Source organism: Pseudophryne corroboree, chromosome 5 (assembly GCF_028390025.1).
Source record: "Pseudophryne corroboree isolate aPseCor3 chromosome 5, aPseCor3.hap2, whole genome shotgun sequence".
In the NCBI taxonomy this organism is placed as follows: Eukaryota; Metazoa; Chordata; class Amphibia; order Anura; family Myobatrachidae; genus Pseudophryne; species Pseudophryne corroboree.
In genome coordinates this window covers 515,324,161-515,346,958 of record NC_086448.1, presented here as the reverse complement: position 1 = coordinate 515,346,958, position 22,798 = coordinate 515,324,161, and the positions used below count along the sequence as shown (strand labels likewise).

General features: G+C 45.7%; 2 protein-coding genes across 6 annotated transcripts in view; one reads left to right on the top strand and one right to left on the bottom strand.

The window, feature by feature from the left end:
- FARS2 (phenylalanyl-tRNA synthetase 2, mitochondrial) overlaps window positions 1-263 on the bottom strand; it is a 1,040,929-nt gene extending 1,040,666 nt beyond the window's left edge. The window contains exon 1 of one of the 2 annotated variants that reach the window (XM_063923085.1): window positions 242-263. In XM_063923085.1, the coding sequence (XP_063779155.1) occupies window positions 242-247 (6 nt within the window). In that variant the 5' untranslated portion in view covers window positions 248-263. The remainder of the gene's footprint in view (window positions 1-241) is intronic. The other variant, XM_063923087.1, reaches the window with a different exon arrangement.
- Window positions 1-22,798, top strand: part of LYRM4 (LYR motif containing 4) — a 242,501-nt gene that overhangs the window by 16,904 nt on the left and 202,799 nt on the right. The gene's annotated exons all lie outside the window — the stretch shown is intronic.

Below are 22,798 nucleotides of genomic sequence, written 5' to 3'. Positions count from 1 at the left end.
ATTGGAAGAACCAAGTGTAAGGAACTGGTGAAGTCAGCACCAGTCAGTCATCTGGCGGTCATGTGACCAACGCCGGAATTCCAACACCCCTCAGGAGACTGATGTCGAGACACTGACAGCTGACATCCCAAAGGTGTGTATTGGGGTTAGGGTTAGGCACTGTGGGGGGAAGGAGTTAGCCGTAGTGGACACCCCTGCAGGGTTAGGGTGGATTTAGGGTAGGGGAGGATAAAATACTTACCCCCATCCAGTGTCTGGATTCTCACGACATTTCATACCCAACCTGCTATGAGATACTGACTTGATTACAGCATTTTTCACACTGTGAATGAAATTTTGAGATGAGTTAACGCATTTAAAAATGATGGCACTATAAAGCAAAATCATTTATCCACTAAATAAGACTCCTTTATGTGGACCTGGGAAGCGGAATGTAGCTAAGATGACTATTATTCTTAATAACAATAATTGTTTTATTTACTAATACATAATCTTCATTCAGTATAAAAACAACCAGATCCACTTTGTAATGTCACCAGTTTGTTCTGCCTTGAAAGCACAGTATTTTTTTTCTCTTACCAAGAACAATAAAAATCGTTCTAGGGTACCAGCTGTTTCATGAGTGAGCTTCCATATTTAATAAATTCTATTAACAATTCCCCCCTACATGTCACAGTCTAGGTGAACAGGCCCTAATTAAAAGCACACACCATCTGCTGGTGCATGGCAGCAGGGTGGCACACCACCGCCAGCACGCACTCTGGGACTGACTATGTATTATGTATGAGCTGTGTCTGGGAAATGTCAATGATCCCATAGAAGTCATCCTGGAAGCTGTTTAGCACCATCTAATGGGCACATCTGTCATTAATCTTTTTTTTGCAAGTAAATTAAAAAAGAATGATTTTCTTTTGTGAAATATCAACATACTGGATTAGATTTCGTTTGACTAAGTAAATTTGTATGAGGTTTTTTGTTTTGGGTTTTTTCTGACGGCATTTTTTCTGGTTTTCTTCATTACATAGTAAATGCAAGAAAAGATTAACTGCCTGTTAAATTTGACACTGCATATTATTTTAGAAATATTTACTTTTACAGAATGTATATATGTGTGTGTGTATGTATATGTATATGTGTGTGTGTATGTATATATATATATATATATATATATATATATATATATATATATATATATATATATATATATATATATATATATATATATATATATATATATATATACACACACACGTACATGTACACACACACACAGGTTGAATATCCCTTATCCAAAATCACACATTTTTGGGTCCCCTACTGAGATAATGACCTATATATATTGTGTATATATAGAGATATATAGATATATAATATATAAATATGTGTCGTTATCACAGTAGGGGAACCAAAAACGTGAGATTTTGGAAAAGGGATACTCAACGTGTATATAAAGTATATTGGTTGCTAAACTTAGTGTGTGATTAATATAAAGTGCCTGGATTTTACAGATTAATTGTTCCTAGGCTGAATAACGTGCATATTGTGACCATAGTGTATATGTATACTGTGGTGTGCGCACTGAGGTAGTTTTTGTCTTTGCCATGTAGCGCAGATTTCCAGAATCTCTCCATTTAACTGCAGCTTGTTTTATGCTCTCATCTCTTATTTTGTTAATATACTTTTATTTTGCCAGAATGATTTAATTTTATTGCCACTTTTTACACTATACTGCTCTACGTTCTATTGTCTCTATTATGTTGCCTTTCTACTCCCATGCAGTTAACTACCATTCTGTTTCTACATCTCCTTCCCCACTCACTGTCAGGCTCCGGAGCCTTACCTACGGCGGGTGCTCCCGGGGGTTGCCGTCCTGCTGGTTGGCGCGGCGGCAGGGAGCTGCTGGCGGCGGGTCCTCCTGGATGGATGTGTGGCTACCGGGGGTCTAGAGAGCCGGGTGCTGCGGCGGGGATCGCTGCGATAAGGTCCTCTAGTGGTAACACAGTATAGTGTGTCAGAGACAGAAGCTGGCTAAAGCTGTGTGCTAACAGCTGAGTATGACTGCTGTGCTGGGGACAGCAATGTTGGAGACTAGAGCATTACCAGTGAAGTTCCCATTCTGTGTCCAGCCAATCCTGCGTGTTCTCACCTTACAAAAGGGTGCTGGCTCAGAGGGAGAGTGCCAGTGCTTCAAGTTACCGCCTTGTGAAAGGTTCTCCAGCTCTGTGCTCCCTGGTTACTTCTGGTGCCCTGGTCCTGGTTGCTCTCATCTATCGGTTGCCTAAACGCTGCTGCAGTCCTGCTGTCTTAAGTCCGTCGCCGCTCGTGGAAGCGCCCACGGGGTCCCAGGTTGTAGAGGAGCTCCAGGTGCTAATGGCGGTTCTCGCACCAGTCTTAATTTAAAGTCCAAGTTCTTCAGCCTCGTCTTTTAATCACAGTCTTCAGTTCTTCTTTACCAGAGTTCTTCAGCTTCACTCTTCAAGTCATTTAACCATAGACTATAACTCTTCCAGTTTCGTCAATTTCTCCAATATTCGTGTACAGCCTGTTATTCATTAAAACTACAGTTCTCTTTCTACGGAGTCCTCTTTTCTTTACACCCTCCGGCCAACATTAACACTTAGTTTGGCCTCCACCCCATGAGGAGGAATTACATTCAGCCACCTCGTTTACTCTCCTCACAGGTAGCTGTCCCTTCAGCCAAAACTCTGTTGTCGGAACCCCAACTTACGCCGAGCATGACACTCACATTCTTCCCCCTCACCCCAAAAATCCCGCCTTTTTTTTTATACACTCTCTCTCCATAATAATCAGCCTCCTTTTCCCTATCGCCTCCTCTCCCTACACTTTCTCTCTTAATCTGTCTCTCCTTATCCCCTTTTTTCTTCCTACATGCTTTCTCCCATTGACATCATCATCTTCCCCTCTGGTCCATTCCACATATACCAAACATGATCCCATTACAGTGTCAAAACTGACATTTTCCTTTCAATATATTTAATTACACAGTATAACAATATTTTCTCTAACGTCCTAGGGACTCCGTAAGGACCATGGGGATAGACGGGCTCCGCAGGAGACATGGGCACTTTAAGAAAGACTTTGACTCTGGGTGTGCACTGGCTCCTCCCTCTATGCCCCTCCTCCAGACATCAGTTTGATACTGTGCCCAGAGGAGCTGGGTGAATTTCAGGAGCTCTCCTGAGTTTCCTGTAAGAAAGCATTTTTGTTAGGTTTTTTATTTTCAGGGAGCCTGCTGGCAACAGACTCCCTGCATCGAGGGACTGAGGACAGAGAAACAGACCCACTTCTCTGAGTTTCAGGGCTCTGTTTCTTAGGCTACTGGACACCATTAGCTCCAGAGGGAGTCAGAACACAGGTCTCACCCTGGAGTTCGTCCCGGAGCCGCGCCGCCGTCCTCCTCACAGAGCCGGAAGATAGAAGCCGGGTGAGTATGAGAGGAAAAGATCTTCAGAAGCGGCAGAATACTTCATTGATCTTCACTGAGGTAACGCACAGCACTGCAGCTGTGCGCCATTGCTCCCATACACCTCACAAACGGCAGTCACTGTAAGGGTGCAGGGCGCAGGGGGGGGCGCCCTGGGCAGCAATATAAACCTCTTCTTTGGCAAAAGAGAGCATATATACAGCTGGACACTGTATATATGCATGAGCCCCCGCCAATTTTACACTTTTAGCGGGACTGAAGCCCGCCGCCGAGGGGGGCGGGGCTTCTCCCTCAGCACTCACCAGCGCCATGTTTTTCTCCACAGCACCGCTGAGAGGAAGCTCCCCGGACTCTCCCCTGCTTATACCACGGTAGAAGAGAGGGTTTTAAAGAAGAGGGGGGGCACATAATTCGGCGTAGATGATAATAACAGCGCTACGGGGTAAACATTAAATTGCTGTGTTTTTCCTGGGTCATATTGCGCTGGGGTGTGTGCTGGCATACTCTCTCTCTGTCTCTCCAAAGGGCCTTGTGGGGAACTGTCTTCAGAAGAGCATTCCCTGAGTGTGTGGTGTGTCGGTACGTGTGTGTCGACATGTCTGAGGTAAAAGGCTCTCCTAAGGAGGAGATGGAGCAAATGTGTGTGTGGTGTCTCCGTCGACAACGCCAACGCCTGATTGGATATGTGAAATTAAGTGCTAAGATGAATTTATTACACAAAAGATAAGAGAACAGACAGGGAATCTACCCATGTCTGTCCCTATGTCACAGAGACCTTCAGGGTCTCACAACGCTCACTATCCAAAATAATAGACACTGATATCGACACGGAGTCTGACTCCAGTGTCGACTACGATAATGCAAAGTACAGCCAAAACTGGCAGAAAAGTATTCAATATATGATTATTGTAATAAAAGATGTTTTGCATATCACTGATGACTCATCTGTCCCTGACACAAGGGTACACATGTTTAAGGGGAAGAAAGCTGAGGTAAATTTCCCTCCTCTCATGAAGAAAAAGAGCGGGAATCTCCAGACAAGAAGCTGCAGCATCCCAAAAAGAATTCTCAGGGAGTATCCTTTCCCTAATGGGGCCAGGATAGCTCTTAAAATTCGACTACAGGAACATGTCCGTAACATAAAAAATAAGGTTGAAAACCACGCCGTGTCAAAACACTTCAAAGAAAAACATAATTCAAATCCCGAGGACCTGACATTTAAGGCCATTGAAATAGTGAAATCGGGCGAAAGAGGAGGAGACATCCTGAATAAACTTTCCAGAAGAGAAATGTTCTGGATTTTTGAGCTTCAAACAATGACGCCCCTGGGATTCAATGAGTCATTTGAAATCGCTCCATTTTTATAAGAGACTTTGCACAGATATATATACATATTTTTTATATATATTTTTAACAAAAAATAATAATATATATATACATTTATTTATATATATATATATATATATATATATATATATACATACACACACACACACACTTTTTACATTTTATCTCTACCATATAAGCACCTTAACCACTACTTTTAATCACCACTTCTTGCACTTTGTTCATAAACACAATACCTTATAATTTAAGGCACTTTGGTCCACTATAGTAATAAATCAATTTTAAAAAAAGATTCCTTTATTGTCCTGTTTTTATATTCCACGATTAGTCCTATATGATTCTACACTAATTAGTATAGCACTCTTCCACTTCACTTGTTTGGAGTATGGTTATACACACAGATGCGATAGTGATCACACTATCATTCTCTTTTTTTTTTTATTAATCTTCATTTATTTTAATTATGTCCAGAGTTTAGCTATTCTGCATTACAAAACTTCTATCCAGCCTCCATGGACACTGTAGACTCAAGATACACTACCCATGAATTTTTATGAACTTTGAAGAATTCATATCCAAAAACTTGGGACTATAGATCATTTTACTGCCTGCCTATGGACTCCAGCATGATACCAAGCGCTTAAAACGATTATGTATAATTTATTTATATTGTTGCATGTATTTATGGTGCATTTCACACTATGCATCTTGATATTTATTGGTTTCTTTTATATATATATATATATATATATATATATATATATATATATATATATATACATTTTTTATACATTTTTTATAACTGATGTTTTTAAACTTATATATTTATTCACAACTGGTAATTGTACAAAAAAATGTAGGTCCTTTAAGATCCCTGTAATAAGAGTGCGATACAGGGCACATATTCCCCTTTATTTTTTTTATTTATTTTTTTGAGTTCCTTTTATATCTCCCTATTGTGCGCTCCACCAGCTGTATTTACATGTGCATCGTCATTAAGATGACGATGCGGTCCAGAATGCGCTCCACGTGCTGGCGGAAGCGATGTTCGGGAAACCGGAAGTAACGTCGCGCGACCAGGAAGTAGTGTGCGTTCCACGAGCCGGCGTAAGCACTGCTCGTGAGACCGGAAGTGACGTCGCGCGACGGAGCACACCAGGTAATAGCGTGCGTTCCAGCGCGCATTACGGCGCTTCCTGGACAGATAATTTGTTTTTTAATAAAACAAAGGACATAAGCATTTTTTAGTTCTAACTAAGAAAGCAAATTTTTAGCACACGCTATTGATTAAAGCCTCATATATTAGCCAGATCGCTTATACTGAAATTTTCCCCACAGGAAGTGATGTCATCAATCACTTGGCCATGTGTTAGGTTCCTATTTTCTCTGTAGGTATAAATTGAGCTCCCTAGCTCACTGACCTTATCCCCATGATGAAGTCTGATTACTGATGAAACGCGTTGGAACTGCTGTACCTGAACCTCCTATAAGGACAGATAAGCCTAATATATATTTCTCTGACGTCCTAGTGGATGCTGGGAACTCCGTAAGGACCATGGGGAATAGCGGCTCCGCAGGAGACTGGGCACAACTAAAGAAAGCTTTAGGACTACCTGGTGTACACTGGCTCCTCCCTCTATGACCCTCCTCCAGACCTCAGTTAGAATTTTGTGCCCGGCTGAGCTGGATGCACACTAGGGGCTCTCCTGAGCTCTTAGAAAAAGAAAGTTTATTTTAGGTTTTTTATTTTCAGTGAGATCTGCTGGCAACAGACTCACTGCTACGAGGGACTAAGGGGAGAGAAGCGAACCTACCTGCTTGCAGCTAGCTTGGGCTTCTAGGCTACTGGATACCATTAGCTCCAGAGGGATCGAACACAGGCCCAGCCTCGGAGCCGCGCCGCCGCCCCCCTTACAGAGCCAGAAGCAAGAAGAGGGTCCTGGAAATCGGCGGCAGAAGACTTCGGTCTTCATCAAGGTAGCGCACAGCACTGCAGCTGTGCGCCATTGCTTCCCATGCACACCTCACACTCCGGTCACTGATGGGTGCAGGGCGCTGGGGGGGGGGGGGGCTCCTGGGCTGCAATATTGAGTACCTTGGCTGGCAAATAACACATAATATAGTCATAGAGACTATATATGTGTAAAATACCCCTGCCAGATATACATAGAAAAAAGCGGGAGAAGTCCGCCAAAAATGGGGCGGGGCTATCTCCCTCAGCACACTGGCGCCATTTTCCCTCACAGCTCCGCTGGAAGGATCGCTCCCAGGCTCTCCCCTGCAGTTTCCAGACTACATAGGGTAAAAAAGAGAGGGGGGGCACTAAATTCAGGCGCAATATTGTGTATACAAGCAGCTATTGGGAAAAATCACTCAGTTATAGTGTTAATCCCTGTGTTATATAGCGCTGTTGGTGTGTGCTGGCATACTCTCTCTCTGTCTCCCCAAAGGGCATTGTGGGGTCCTGTCCTCAGTCAGAGCATTCCCTGTGTGTGTGCGGTGTGTCGGTACGGCTGTGTCGACATGTTTGATGAGGAGGCTTATGTGGAGGCGGAGCAGGTGCCGATAAATGTGATGTCACCCCCTGCGGGGTTGACACCTGAGTGGATGGTTATGTGGAAGGAATTACGCGACAGTGTCGACTCCTTACATAAAAGGTTTGACGACATAGCAGATGTGGGAAAGCCGGCTTCTCAGCCTGTGCCTGCCCAGACGTCTCTAAAGCCATCAGGGGCTCTAAAACGCCCGCTACCTCAGATGGCAGACACAGATGTCGACACGGATACTGACTCCAGTGTCGACGATGATGAGACTAGTGTACATTCCAATAGAGCCACCCGTTACATGATTACAGCAATGAAAAATGTGTTGCATATTTCTGATATTACCCCAGATACCACAAAAAAGGGTATTATGTATGGGGAGAAAAAAGTACCAGTGGTTTTTCCCTCATCTGATGAATTAAATGAAGTGTGTGAAGAAGCGTGGGCTTCCCCCGATAAGAAACTGGTAATTTCTAAAAAGTTACTAATGGCGTACCCTTTCCCGCCAGAGGACAGGTCACGTTGGGAGACATCCCCTAGGGTGGATAAAGCGCTCACACGTCTGTCAAAAAAGGTGGCACTACCGTCTCCGGACACGGCCGCCCTAAAGGAGCCTGCAGATAGAAAGCAGGAGGCTATCCTGAAGTCTGTATATACACACTCAGGTATTATACTGAGACCGGCTATTGCTTCAGCATGGATGTGCAGTGCTGCAGCTGCGTGGTCAGATTCCCTGTCGGTAAACATTGATACCCTAGACAGGGACACTATATTGCTAACCGTAGAGCATATTAAAGACGCTGTCTTGTACATGAGAGATGCACAGAGGGATATTTGCCGGCTGGCATCTAAAATAAACGCAATGTCCATTTCTGCCAGGAGAGGATTGTGGACTCGGCAGTGGACAGGAGATGCAGATTTTAAAAGGCACATGGAAGTATTGCCTTACAAGGGTGAGGAGTTGTTTGGGGATGGTCTCTCGGACCTCGTTTCCACAGCGACAGCTGGGAAGTCAGCATTTTTACCCCATGTTCCCTCACAGCCAAAGAAAGCACCGTATTATCAGGTACAGTCCTTTCGGCCCCAGAAAGGCAAGCAGGTTAAAGGCGCGTCCTTTCTGCCCAGCGGCAGTGGTAGAAGGAAAAAGCTGCAACATACAGCCAGTTCCCAGGAACAAAAGTCCTCCCCCGCTTCCTCTAAGTCCACCGCATGACGCTGGGGCTCCACAGGCGGAGCCAGGTACGGTGGGGGCCCGTCTCAAGAACTTCAGCGACCAGTGGGCTCGCTCACGGGTGGATCCCTGGATTCTACAAGTAGTATCTCAGGGGTACAAGCTGGAATTCGAGACGTCTCCCCCTCGCCGTTTCCTCAAATCTGCCTTGCCGACAGCTCCCCCGGACAGGGAGGCAGTGCTGGAGGCGATTCACAAGCTGTATTCTCAGCAGGTGATAATCAAGGTACCCCTCCTTCAACAAGGACGGGGTTACTATTCCACAATGTTTGTGGTACCGAAACCGGACGGTTCGGTAAGACCCATTTTAAAATTAAAATCCTTGAACACTTATATAAGAAGGTTCAAGTTCAAGATGGAATCGCTCAGGGCGGTGATTGCAAGCCTGGACGAGGGGGATTCCATGGTATCACTGGACATCAAGGATGCTTACCTGCATGTCCCCATTTACCCTCCTCACCAGGAGTACCTCAGATTTGTGGTACAGGACTGTCATTACCAATTCCAGACGTTGCCGTTTGGTCTCTCCACGGCACCGAGGGTATTTACCAAGGTAATGGCCGAAATGATGATACTCCTTCGGAGAAAGGGAGTTTTAATTATCCCGTACTTGGACGATCTCCTTATAAAGGCGAGGTCCAGGGAACAGTTGTTGATCGGTGTAGCATTAGCTCGGGAAGTGCTACAACAGCACGGCTGGATCCTGAATATTCCAAAGTCGCAGCTGGTTCCTACAACGCGTCTACTGTTCCTGGGGATGGTTCTGGACACAGAACAGAAAAAAGTGTTTCTCCCAGAGGAGAAGGCTAAGGAGTTGTCATCTCTAGTCAGAGACCTCCTAAAACCAAAACAGGTGTCGGTGCACCACTGCACGCGAGTCCTGGGAAAGATGGTGGCTTCTTACGAAGCAATTGCATTCGGAAGGTTCCATGCAAGGATCTTTCAGTGGGATCTGTTGGACAAGTGGTCCGGATCGCATCTTCAGATGCATCGGCTGATAACCCTGTCTCCAAGGACCAGGGTGTCGCTGTTGTGGTGGCTGCAGAGTGCTCATCTTCTAGAGGGCCGCAGATTCGGCATACAGGACTGGGTCCTGGTGACCACGGATGCCAGCCTTCGAGGTTGGGGGGCAGTCACACAGGGAAGAAACTTCCAGGGACTATGGACAAGTCAGGAGACTTCCCTACACATAAATATTCTGGAACTAAGGGCCATTTACAATGCCCTAAGTCAGGCAAGACCCCTGCTTCAACACCAGCCGGTGCTGATCCAGTCAGACAACATCACGGCGGTCGCCCATGTGAACCGACAGGGCGGCACAAGAAGCAGGATAGGAATGGCAGAAGCCACAAGGATTCTCCGATGGGCGGAAAATCATGTGTTAGCACTGTCAGCAGTGTTCATTCCCGGAGTGGACAACTGGGAAGCAGACTTTCTCAGCAGACACGACCTCCACCCGGGAGAGTGGGGACATCATCCAGAAGTCTTCCAAATGTTTGTACACCGGTGGGAAAGGCCACAGGTGGACATGATGGCGTCCCGCCTCAACAAAAAGCTAAAAAGATATTGCGCCAGGTCAAGGGACCCTCAGGCGATAGCTGTGGACGCTCTGGTAACACCGTGGGTGTACCGGTCGGTGTATGTGTTCCCTCCTCTGCCTCTCATACCCAAGGTACTGAGACTAATAAGAAGGAGAGGAGTAAGTACTATACTCATTGTTCCGGATTGGCCAAGAAGAGCTTGGTACCCTGAACTTCAAGAAATGATCTCAGAGGACCCATGGCCTCTGCCGCTCAGACAGGACCTGCTGCAGCAGGGGCGCTGTCTGTTCCAAGACTTACCGCGGCTGCGTTTGACGGCATGGCGGTTGAACGCCGGATCCTGCAGGAAAAGGGCATTCCGGAGGAAGTTATCCCTACGCTTATTAAAGCTAGGAAAGAAGTGACCGCAAACCATTATCACCGCATATGGCGTAAATATGTTGCGTGGTGTGAGGCCAGGAAGGCCCCAACGGAGGAATTTCAGCTAGGTCGATTTCTGCACTTCCTACAGTCAGGGGTGACTATGGGCCTAAAATTGGGTTCCAGTAAGGTCCAGATTTCGGCTCTATCGATTTTCTTCCAAAAAGAACTGGCTTCACTACCTGAAGTTCAGACATTTGTTAAGGGAGTGCTGCATATTCAGCCACCTTTTGTGCCCCCAGTGGCACCTTGGGATCTCAACGTGGTGTTGGATTTCCTAAAGTCGCATTGGTTTGAACCACTTAAAACCGTGGAACTAAAATATCTCACGTGGAAAGTGGTCATGCTGTTGGCCTTGGCTTCGGCCAGGCGTGTGTCAGAATTGGCGGCTTTGTCTTGTAAAAGCCCTTATCTGATTTTCCATATGGATAGGGCGGAATTGAGGACTCGTCCCCAATTTCTCCCAAAGGTGGTTTCAGCGTTTCATTTGAACCAGCCTATTGTGGTGCCTGCGGCTACTCGTGAATTGGAGGACTCCAAGTTGCTGGACGTAGTCCGGGCCCTAAAAATCTATGTTTCCAGGACAGCTGGTGTCAGAAAGACTGACTCGCTATTTATCCTGCATGCGCCCAACAAGTTGGGTGCGCCTGCTTCAAAGCAGACTATTGCTCGCTGGATCTGTAGCACGATTCAACTTGCACATTCTGCGGCTGGGCTGCCGCATCCTAAATCTGTAAAAGCCCATTCCACGAGGAAGGTGGGCTCTTCTTGGGCGGCTGCCCGAGGGGTCTCGGCTTTACAACTTTGCCGAGCAGCTACTTGGTCGGGGTCAAACACATTTGCTAAATTCTACAAGTTTGATACCCTGGCTGAGGAGGACCTAGAGTTCGCTCATTCGGTGCTGCAGAGTCATCCGCACTCTCCCGCCCGTTTGGGAGCTTTGGTATAATCCCCATGGTCCTTACGGAGTTCCCTGCATCCACTAGGACGTCAGAGAAAATAAGATTTTACTCACCGGTAAATCTATTTCTCGTAGTCCGTAGTGGATGCTGGGCGCCCGCCCCAAGTGCGGATTGTCTGCAATACTTGTATATAGTTATTGTTTAACTAAAGGGTTATTGTTGGGCCATCTGTTGAGAGGCTCAGTTATATTTCATACTGTTAACTGGGTATAGTATCACGAGTTATACGGTGTGATTGGTGTGGCTGGTATGAGTCTTACCCGGGATTCAAAATCCTTTCCTTATTGTGTCAGCTCTTCCGGGCACAGTATCCTAACTGAGGTCTGGAGGAGGGTCATAGAGGGAGGAGCCAGTGCACACCAGGTAGTCCTAAAGCTTTCTTTAGTTGTGCCCAGTCTCCTGCGGAGCCGCTATTCCCCATGGTCCTTACGGAGTTCCCAGCATCCACTACGGACTACGAGAGATAGATTTACCGGTGAGTAAAATCTTATTTTATTTCTTGTACGTTTGCATTGTTACTATTTGTATGGTCTATATGAAAAGTTTTTGACGTACCAGTTTTCCATGGTGACAGATAAGCCTTATTGAATTTTATATCTTGTACGCTCACGCTTCTACCATTTGTTTTTATGTGTTGTATTAAAATTTGTAAAAACCTTTTTATCCCTGGCTGTGGATTTTAAATTATGGGATTTGTCCATCCCTGTAAGGTTTTTTATATACAACTGTATTTTTGCTGAATAATGGTATAAAAACGGTATGCGCTATGTTATATTTCTCTAACGTCCTAAGTGAATGCTGGGACTCCGTAAGGACCATGGGGATTAGCGGCTCCGCAGGAGACTGGGCACAACTAAAGAAAGCTTTAGGACTACCTGGTGTGCACTGGCTCCTCCCACTAAGACCCCCCTCCAGACCTCAGTTAGATTTCTGTGCCCGGCTGAGCTGGGTGCACACTAGGGGCTCTCCTGAGCACCTAGAAAGAAAGTATATTTAGGTTTTTTATTTTCAGTGAGATCTGCTGGCAACAGACTCACTGCAGCGAGGGACTAAGGGGAGAAGAAGCGAACCTACCTAACAGGTGGTAGTTTGGGCTTCTTAGGCTACTGGACACCATTAGCTCCAGAGGGATCGACCGCAGGACCCGACCTTGGTGTTTATTCCCGGAGCCGCGCCGCCGTCCCCCTTACAGAGCCAGAAGCACGAAGAAGGTCCGGAAAATCGGCGGCAGAAGACTTCGGTCTTCACCAAGGTAGCGCACTGCACTGCAGCTGTGCGCCATTGCTCCTCATGTACACCTCACACTTCGGTCACTGATGGGTGCAGGGCGCTGGGGGGGGGGGCGCCCTGAGGGCAATAAATAACACCTTGGCTGGCAAAATATACATCATATATAGTCCCAGAGGCTATATAGATGTAAAATTACCCCTGCCAGTATCACAGAAAAAGCGGGAGAAAGTCCGCCGAAAAGGGGCGGGGCTTCTCCCTCAGCACACTGGCGCCATTTTCTCTTCACAGTGCAGCTGGAAGACAGCTCCCCAGGCTCTCCCCTGTAGTTTTCAGGCTCAAGGGGTTAAAAAGAGAGGGGGGGCACTAAATTTAGGCGCAATATATGTATACAAGCAGCTATTTGGGGAAAAATAACTCAGTTATAGTGTTAATCCCTGCATTATATAGCGCTCTGGTGTGTGCTGGCATACTCTCTCTCGGTCTCCCCAAAGGACTTTGTGGGGTCCTGTCCTCAGTCAGAGCATTCCCTGTGTGTGTGCGGTGTGTCGGTACGGCTGTGTCGACATGTTGGATGAGGAAGGTTACGTGGAGGCGGAGCAGAGGCCGATAAATGGGATGTCGCCCCCTGTGGGGCCGACACCAGAGTGGATGGATAGGTGGAAGGTATTAACCGACAGTGTCAACTCCTTACATAAAAGGCTGGATGACGTAACAGCTGTGGGACAGCCGGCTTCTCAGCCCGCGTCTGCCCAGGCGTCTCAAAGGCCATCAGGGGCTCAAAACAACGCCCGTTACCTCAGATGGCAGACACAGATGTCGACACGGAGTCTGACTCCAGTGTCGACGAGGTTGAGACATATACACAATCCACTAGGAACATCCGTTACATGATCTCGGCAATGAAAAATGTGTTACGCATTTTCTGACATAAACCCAAGTACCACATAAAAGGGGTTTTATTTTTGGGGAGAAAAAACAGCCACTGTTTTGTTCCCCCATCAGATGAATGAATGATGTGTGTAAAGAAGCGTGGTTTCCCCCGATAAGAAACTGGTTATTTCTAAAAAGTTACTGATGGCGTACCCTTTCCCGCCAGAGGATAGGTCACGTTGGGAGATATCCCTTAGGGTGGATAAGGCGCTCACACGTTTGTCAAAAGGTGGCACTGCCGTCTTAGGATACGGCCACCTTGAAGGAACCTGCTGATAAAAAGCAGGAGGCGATCCTGAAGTCTGTATTTACACACTCAGGTTATATACTGAAACCTGCAATTGCCTCAGCATAAATAGTGCTGCTGCAGCGTGGTCTGACACCCTGTCAGATAATATTAATACGCTAAGACAGGGATAATAATATTTGCTAACATTGAGCATATTTAAGACGTTGTCTTATATATAAAGGATGCACAGAGGGATATTTGCTGGCTGGCATCCAGAATTAATGCAATGTCCATTCTGTCAGGAGGGTAGTAGAAACCCGGCAGTGGACAGGTGATGCTGCATTTAAAAGGCACATGGAGATTCTGCCTTATAAGGGTGAGGAATTGTTTGGGGATGGTCTCTGGGACCTCGTATCCACAGCAACAGCTGGGAAGAAAATTTTTTACCTCAGGTTTCCTCACAAAAGCTTAAAGAAAGCACCGTATTTTCAGGTACAGTCCTTTCGGCTTCAGAAAAGCAAGCGGGTCAAAGGCGCTTCCTTTCTGCACAGAGACAAGGGAAGAAGGAAAAAGCTGCACCAGTCAGCCAGTTCCAGGATCAAATATCTTCCCTCGTTTCCTCTGAGTCCACCGCATGACGCTGGGGCTCCACAGGTGGAGACAGGTGCGGTGGGGGCGCGTCTCGGGAACTGCAGGGATCAGTGGGCTTGCCCACAGGTGGATCCTTAGGTTCTGCAAGTAGTATCACAGGGATACAGGCTGGAGTTCGAGACGACTCCCCCCTCGCCGTTGCCTCACATCAGCCTTGCCTGCTGCCCTCGGAGAAAGGTAGTACTGGCGGCAATTCACAAGCTGTACTTCCAGCAGGTGAAATCAAGGTACCCCTCTTTCAACAAGGCCGGGGTTACTATTCCAAAATGTTGTCAGTTACAGTACTTATAAGGTAAGTAATGTCAGTAAAAGTCCAGTTCAATAAAGTCTTGTAAATACTGGTGAAAGCATGTATCCAACCAATATACAGTATGGCTCAAGTTCAGGTTTTCATGATAAATGAAAATGTGCCATCAGTCTGGTGCAATTTTCTAGTCTTCTTGGACTCTCTTTGTACAAGAAACTAGTCTCTAGACATCATCATTTCAGGCACATCTACAGTAGAGTCTTCTCATCGGGATGTTGTCAGAATGCCGTCAGAGCTGCCACACCTATTCACACTCCTGGGTGTCAACAACACCAGTGATGTTGGAACAGAACCTGTAGCGAGCGCAGCAAGCCACCGAGCCCGCAGCATGGCGAGCGCAGCGAGCCCGCAAATGACATTGTTGCGCTCGCCCCCCTGTGGGCTGTTTGGAGGTCGGGATCCTGACGTCGGTATTCTGACCGCCGGGATGCCGTACCCAACCCCTCTCATCTCCTTTTCCAACCACTGTAACAGAAATCAGCCTGTTGGCTTAAGAAAATAGACAATAGATAAATAATAAGTAAATAAAGGAAAATTTTATAAAATGAGATAAATCATTACATAAAAATGAACAATAAACACTTATCCTACTGCTCTTTTACCTGTTTCATTAAACATTTCTTCAAAACAATCTTGCAAAGGTATGTGTTTGAGTGCCAGTGTCATGCCTGAGGGTTGGGTTTGGTTTGGACAGGCGTTTGTAGATGGAGCTGACACAGAGGAATTATAAATGACTTGAGGATGCTTTAACCAGGTATGGTGCATAGATTTGAAAGAATCGTTGATGTTTTAGCAGTGACAAGCCCAGAGGCAATTATAATAAAGAATAATACTTTTATTAAAAAACATCCATGATTCACTACAATTACTGTATGCTGACAGAAGATATCAGGTTAGCCACAGGAATGATGACTGGAATGAAACTGGATTGGATTTAAGAAGACAAAGTTCAAATAATAATAATAATATCCTGGATTGGACTGTAGAAGACAAAGTTCAAATAACAATAATATCCATAATGAAACTGGATTGGACTGTAGTGCTGACCGGGCTTGATCAGGAATCTTGACACTTGACAGTATTAAAGTAAAAGACAGTTCAAATGATAATAGTATCCGGAATGGAACCAGAACGTACTGGAGTGCTCACCGGGCTTGAGCCGGAATCTTAACATTGACAGTATTGCAGAAAGACACTTAAGAAAGGCAAAGTCCAAATAGCAATTGTAGCTGGAATGGAATTGGGATGGACTGGATCATACAAAGTCACTGGAATGAAGGTGCTCAACACAGAGCTGTTACTTCCTGGATACAGATTGTTGTACTAATGAATTCGTGATCCAAGGAAGTTACCTTTATACCTTGCAGTGTGGATTCATTAGCTGTTGCAGTCAGCTGATGAAAGGAGCTCCAGGATTGGACGATGGAGGATCAGCTGATGGAATCCAAGATGGCAGCGCCCATGTCTGAATTTGGAGGGAAAACTCTGACTAGGCCCAAATACCAGGAAGTGAGCATAATGAGAAATAAACACTGAAACAATGGAAGACAGCGCTGTGAAGTGTTATGCACAGAAGCAGCAGCCGCTGCAGGAGACTTCATGCTGGATCAGCGCTTGTGGACCTCTGGGAGTGATGTGTGGATACAGCGCACACAGACTTTTGTGCCAGCCAGGACAGGCATCGCATAGGTAAGAAAGTACTTTTAAAAGTCCGGAGTGTGACAGCCAGATATCCCAAAAGTTCAATCTTTTACCACCCTCTAGTTAACATAGTATCTATCTATCTATCTATCTATCTATCTATCTATCTATCTATCTATCTAAATAACACATCCATTCTTTCAGTCATACTGAAGTCCGTTTTGTGAATGATATGGATCCTAGAAACCAAATATATTCCATTTCTTTCTGTAACATGGGTGGCTCTTTAAATCTTTTTTTAAGGGTGGGTACACACTAGAACGATCGTGGACCGACAAGTCTTTCTGAGCAAGTTGGAATGACACATCGGCTGGATTGTTCTGTGTGTATTGCCCGATTTGCATGCTCCCGTGGCCGCATGCAATAACTTCCGGTTGGCTATGCTGCAGGGTCAACCATCAGATATCGTGTACGATGCCTAGTGTGTATCCGGCTGAAGTTTTTTTTGTCTGCATCAGGATAGTCTCTTATCTTGTATCACTCTGCTTGAGACAACTTCCCTCCTAAATGTCTGTGTTCTGTAGCTGTTCAATACAGCACTCTTGTCCATCCTCTTGAAAGCAAACAATTCAGTCAAATTGCCACACTTGTGCTGCTATTTCAAAGTTCATATGGTCTTTTTCAGTGTTTTGCAAATTAATCCACATTTTCAGCAAACTCAACAGTTCTCTGTAATATCAACCAAGGTCTACATAAAGGCAATCCCCCTGATTTAAACTTGCTGGAATAAAGCCTCAAGTCTTTCATGGCTTGTCAAAAGGATTAGTAATTTGTGCGTCGGGAGGCCTGCCATCTAGCAACAGCATGTGGATTAGACAGCAAGCCTTCCAGAAACCGCTGGAATAAGGTAAAGTGAAATAAAGAAATTTCACTTAGCTTGTCCCTACACAAGAGGGCGGGTCCGAGCATGTGCTCTCTGAGCTAATGGTTATATTACCGCTCAAGACCGCCCTCAGGCAGATTTTTCTGTCAGCGCTGATTATGTATAAAACAATATTTCTCCCCATATTCAAATGATTCCTCTCATCATGGAGCTGTTCTCATAGAGAAATCCAATTCAAAGAGTTCTATTATCTCTTGACAACATTGGTTAATATTGACAAGTCCATAAAATAGATTTGCAGTTGCCGTTGGTAACTGCATTTTTTTAGCTGTTTCAAAACCATTGACTGATACAGTTTTATCAGGAAATACATTGAGGTTCAACTTTTAGTACCAAATGTAAAATCTGCACTAAATCAATGTGTCTATAATTCTCTGTTGTCAGACAGTATGCAATGGATTGCACATAGTAAATCTCTGTGTGTCACCAACCTTCTTGTTCAATGTTGATCTCCCAACCCCTGTGTCATCATCATCAGCTTGTATGCATTGATCAGGTGACCAATTTGCATTGAATGTCTGTTCATGAAACGCATCTTGTTCACTTTTTTCAGCACTAAATTCAACAGTGACTCATTCAATGTGGGTTCACGTGCCATTTTCTTAAAATAATCTTCTACCACCCCACATTCACACTTGCTCATATTCAGTTCTGTCCTCATCTGTAGTGTAACTATGCGTAGTCGGTTCTGTTCTTATCAGCTGTGTTTTGGAAACAACCAGTACAAACAAACTGAATAGGTGTCCCTTAATCAATTTGCCTATTCTTTCTGGTTTCAAAACTCTTCATTTCTCTTTCATTTGTTGCAATTCAAACCTGATTTTATCCCTAAACTCTGTAGCTTTGAAGCATAATTAAAGACATCCATTGTATTTATTTTTAAGACTTCAGTTCCGATAACAATTGACACTTTAACTCAGCTGCAGTTTAGTCGGGGTTAACCAAACTGACACAGTTAAATGAGATGCACAAATGATCCCTTCATCTATCAGTTGTTTCTGCTTCACTACCAATCTATACATTTATTATTCTAATCTGACCATCTACCTTTAGACATATTTTCAGTAATGATCACCTTCGCTAATCAATGCAATTATCAAATTTGCATACACTGTTGCAGGTTTTACTGATTTATCAAAACAAATATCAACACTTCACCTAAATGATCAAACCTTCAGTGCAATTTACTGAATAACATCCTGCAGCACTACACCAGTTGTAATCCTTCGCCACTTTTGTTCTTTTCAATCAGTAAATATACTCAGAGACTCAGTATTGTATTAAAATACAGAAATACAGTTTATCGGTGCATATAAATGATTGAACTAAAGAGTAGGAGGATCTGTCGTCACACATGACACTAAGAATCAATGGTCAATCATCGCTGAAATACCATCCTAAGCACAGATATGTGTGTCTCTCTGCCTTACAGTGAATAACGAATGGAAGATGCCCTATATATACTATAATTTCTGTATGCAAAGCTGTATTTTCTACTTATGGGCTGTTCTTACTGATCCTGTTTTAACTGGTATTTTGACCTAATGCTCAGTGTACCTACCCACTCTGATACAACACCATCTTATCTTCAAGGTCTGATATCTTCTTTCTACAGACTTATTCTCAGGGCCTCATTGGGTCTAACCAGTGACATGCTGTGAGGTGAGGCAGAGCTTTTCCTTTCATACTACTGTATACGCCACTATATAGGCACATACGGAGCCACAATTAGCGTGGCTCCATCTGTATTAGAAATATCTTCTTTGTATTATTCTGATAATTTTTAAAGCCAAAATTCTGGAGAAAAAAAGTCTATGACGTGAGGCAGTGCCTGCCCTGCCTACCTTTTCCGCACATCTGTGATCAAAACTCACCAAATTTCCAGCAATATATACTGCTGCACCTGTGTATAATGCCCATATGAACACTTGGGCTCATATGTTGTGTGTAAATCTAACTCTGGTACTAGTCGGTGCCTCCTGAGCCATTTACCTCACCGCATGTCCCTGGGGCCAACACCGTAAACTGCAAGACCTGTTTGTTATTCTGTTACAAAAATATTGTGTTTGTACAGAGATGTGATAACACAGTCAGACCAGCGATGTGTATGAAAAATTAATTATCATGGGACTAAGGCTTTTATTGGGTGGTAATACAGCTTTAATTGATAAAGTATATAAAAGTAATGCACAATAAGCAATTCATTAATTGGTATTTCTCTAACGTCCTAGAGGATGCTGGGGACTCCGTAAGGTCCATGGGGAATAGACGGGCTCCGCAGGAGATGGGGCACTTTAAGAAAGCTTTGGATTCTAGGTGTGCCCTGGCTCCTCCCTCTATGTCCCTCCTCCAGACCTCCGTTTTACACTGTGCCCAGAGCGAGATGGGTGCATTGCAGGGAGCTCCCCGGAGTTCTCTGCCTAGGAAGCATTTTTGTTTGGATTTTTTCTACATTTTTACAGGGAGCACTGCTGGCAACAGGCTCCCTGCATCGAGGGACTGAGGAGAGAGGGACAGACCTTCTTAATTGATAGGCTCTGCTTCCTCGGCTACTGGACACCATTAGCTCCAGAGGGGGTGGACACAGGTTCTTACTGGGCGTCCACCCCCAGAGCCGCGCCGCCGTTCTCCTCCACAGAGCCAGAAGAAACGAAGTCAGAAGACGTCTCAGGCGGCAGAAGCCTTCAGAGCTTCACTGAGGTAACGCACAGCACCGCAGCTGTGCGTCATTGCTCCCATACACCTCACATACTCCGGTCACTGTAAGGGTGCAGGGCACAGGGGGGGCGCCCTGGGCAGCAATATAACACCTCTCTTATGGCAAAAGACAATATACATGTACAGGTGGGCACTGTACATGTATATAAAAGAGCCCCCGCCATTTTTTAATAACTTTGAGCGGGACTGAAGCCCGCCGCCGAGGGGGCGGGGCTTCTCCCTCAGCACTCACCAGCGCCATTTTCTCTCCACCGCACCGCTGAGAGGAAGCTCCCCGTACTCTCCCCTGCTTACACACGGTGAAGGGGTGTTTAAAAGAGAGGGGTGGCACATAATTGGCGGATAACATATTATACAGTGCGGCTGGGGAAAAACATTTTGTGTTGGTCTCCAGGGTCATTGCGCTGGGGTGTGTGCGGGCATACTCTCTCTCTGTCTCTCCAAGGGGCCTTAAAGGGGATACTGTCTTCAGAAAAGAGTTTCCGTGTGTGTGTGTGTGTGTGTGTGTGTGAAGTGTGTCGGTACGCGTGTGTCGACATGTTTGACGAGGAAGGCTCGCTTAATGTGGAGGGGGAGTGCTTGAATGTCATATCGCCGTCGGCAGCGCCGACACAGGAATGGATGGATATGCTGAATGTCTTAAATGCAAATGTCAATCTGTTGCATAAAAGGTTAGACAAGGCTGAAGCTAGGGATCAGTCAGGTAGCCAGACCATGCCTGTCCCTGTGGCGCCAGGACCTTCGGGGCCTCAGAAGCGCACCATATCCCAGATTGATGACACAGATACCGACACGGATACTGACTCTAGTGTCGACTATGAAGATGCAAAATTACAGCCGAAGGTGGCAAAAGGTATTCGGTACATGATTATTGCCATTAAAGAGGTTTTGCATATTACCGAGGAACCCCCTGTCCCTGACACGAGGGTACACATGTATAAAGGGAAAAAGCCTGAGGTCACCTTTCCGTCCTCATTTGAGCTGAGCGAATTGTGCGAAAAGGCTTGGGAATCTCCAGATAGGAGACCACAAGTTCCCAAAAGGATTCTTATGGCGTATCCTTTTCCACAAACGGATAGGATACGATGGGAATCTTCGCCTAAAGTAGACAAGGCGCTGACACGCTTATCCAAAAAGGTGGCACTGCCTTCGCAGGATACGGCTTCCCTCAAGGATCCTGCTGATTGCAGACAGGAAATTACCATGAAGCACATTTACACTCATTCCGGTACTATTGTTAGACCGGCTATGGCGTCGACCTGGGTTTGTAGTGCTGTCGTGGCATGGGCAGATTCCTTATCTATGGAGCTTGACACCTTAGATAGGGATACCATTTTAATGACCATAGAGCATATCAGGGAGGCTGCCTTGTATATGAGAGATGCTCAAAGAGACATTTGTTTACTAAGCTCCAGAATAAACGCTATGTCTATTTCTGCTAGGCGGCTCTTGTGGACCCGACAGTGGACGGGAGACGCCGATTCAAAGCGGCATATGGAGTCCTTGCCTTACAAGGGGGAGGAGTTGTTTGGAGACAGCCTCTTGGACCTTGTCTCTACTGCTACGGCTGGTAAGTCAAAATTCTCACCTTATGTGCAGCATACAAAAGAGGCACCTCATTATCAAATGCAGTCCTTTCGTTCCAATAAGAGCAAGAAGGTACGGGGATCGTCCTTTGTTGCCAGAGGAAAAGGCAAGGGAAAAAGGCTGCACACAGCTAGTTCCCAGGAGCAGAAGTCCTCCCCTGCATCTGTAAAGTCCACCGCATGACGCTGGGGCTTCCCGGGGGATGGCAGATCTAGTGGGGGCTCGTCTTCGGTTTTTCAGCCACGTCTGGGTTCGTTCGCAGGTGGATCCCTGGGCATTAGAGATTGTTTCTCAGGGATACAGGCTGGAATTCGAAGACTTGCCTCCTCGCCGGTTTTTCAAATCGGCTCTGCCGGCTTCCCCGTCAGAGAGGGAGCTAGTGTTGGCAGCAATCCAAAAATTGTATATTCAACAGGTGTTTATCACAGTTCCTAATTTCCAGCAAGTAGAGGGATATTACTCAACCCTGTTTGTGGTCCCGAAACCAGACGGTTCGGTCAGACCCATTTTAAATCTAAAATCCCTGAACCTGTACTTGAAGAGGTTCAAGTTCAAAATGGAATCACTCAGGGCGGTCATCGCCAGCCTGGAGGGGGGGGGATTGGATGGTGTCCCTGGACATAAAGGATGCTTACCTTCATGTTCCGATATTCCCCCCTCACCAGGCGTTCCTGAGATTTGCAGTGCAGGACTGTCACTACCAATTTCAGACGTTGCCGTTTGGGCTTTCCACGGCCCCGAGAATTTTCACCAAGGTAATGGCAGAAATGATGGTGCTCCTGCGCAGGCAGGGTGTCACAATTATCCCATACTTGGACGATCTCCTCATAAAGGCGAGATCTCGGGAGAAGTTGCTGGACAGCGTGTCTCTGTCCATGAAGACGTTGCAGTTACACGGCTGGATTCTCAATATACCGAAGTCCCAGCTAGTCCCTACAACGCGTCTGACCTTTTTGGGCCTGATTCTGGACACAGACCAGAAAAAGGTTTTTCTTCCGATCGAAAAGGTTCAGGAGCTCATAGCCCTGGTCAGGAACCTATTAAAGCCAAAAAAGGTTTCAGTGCATCATTGC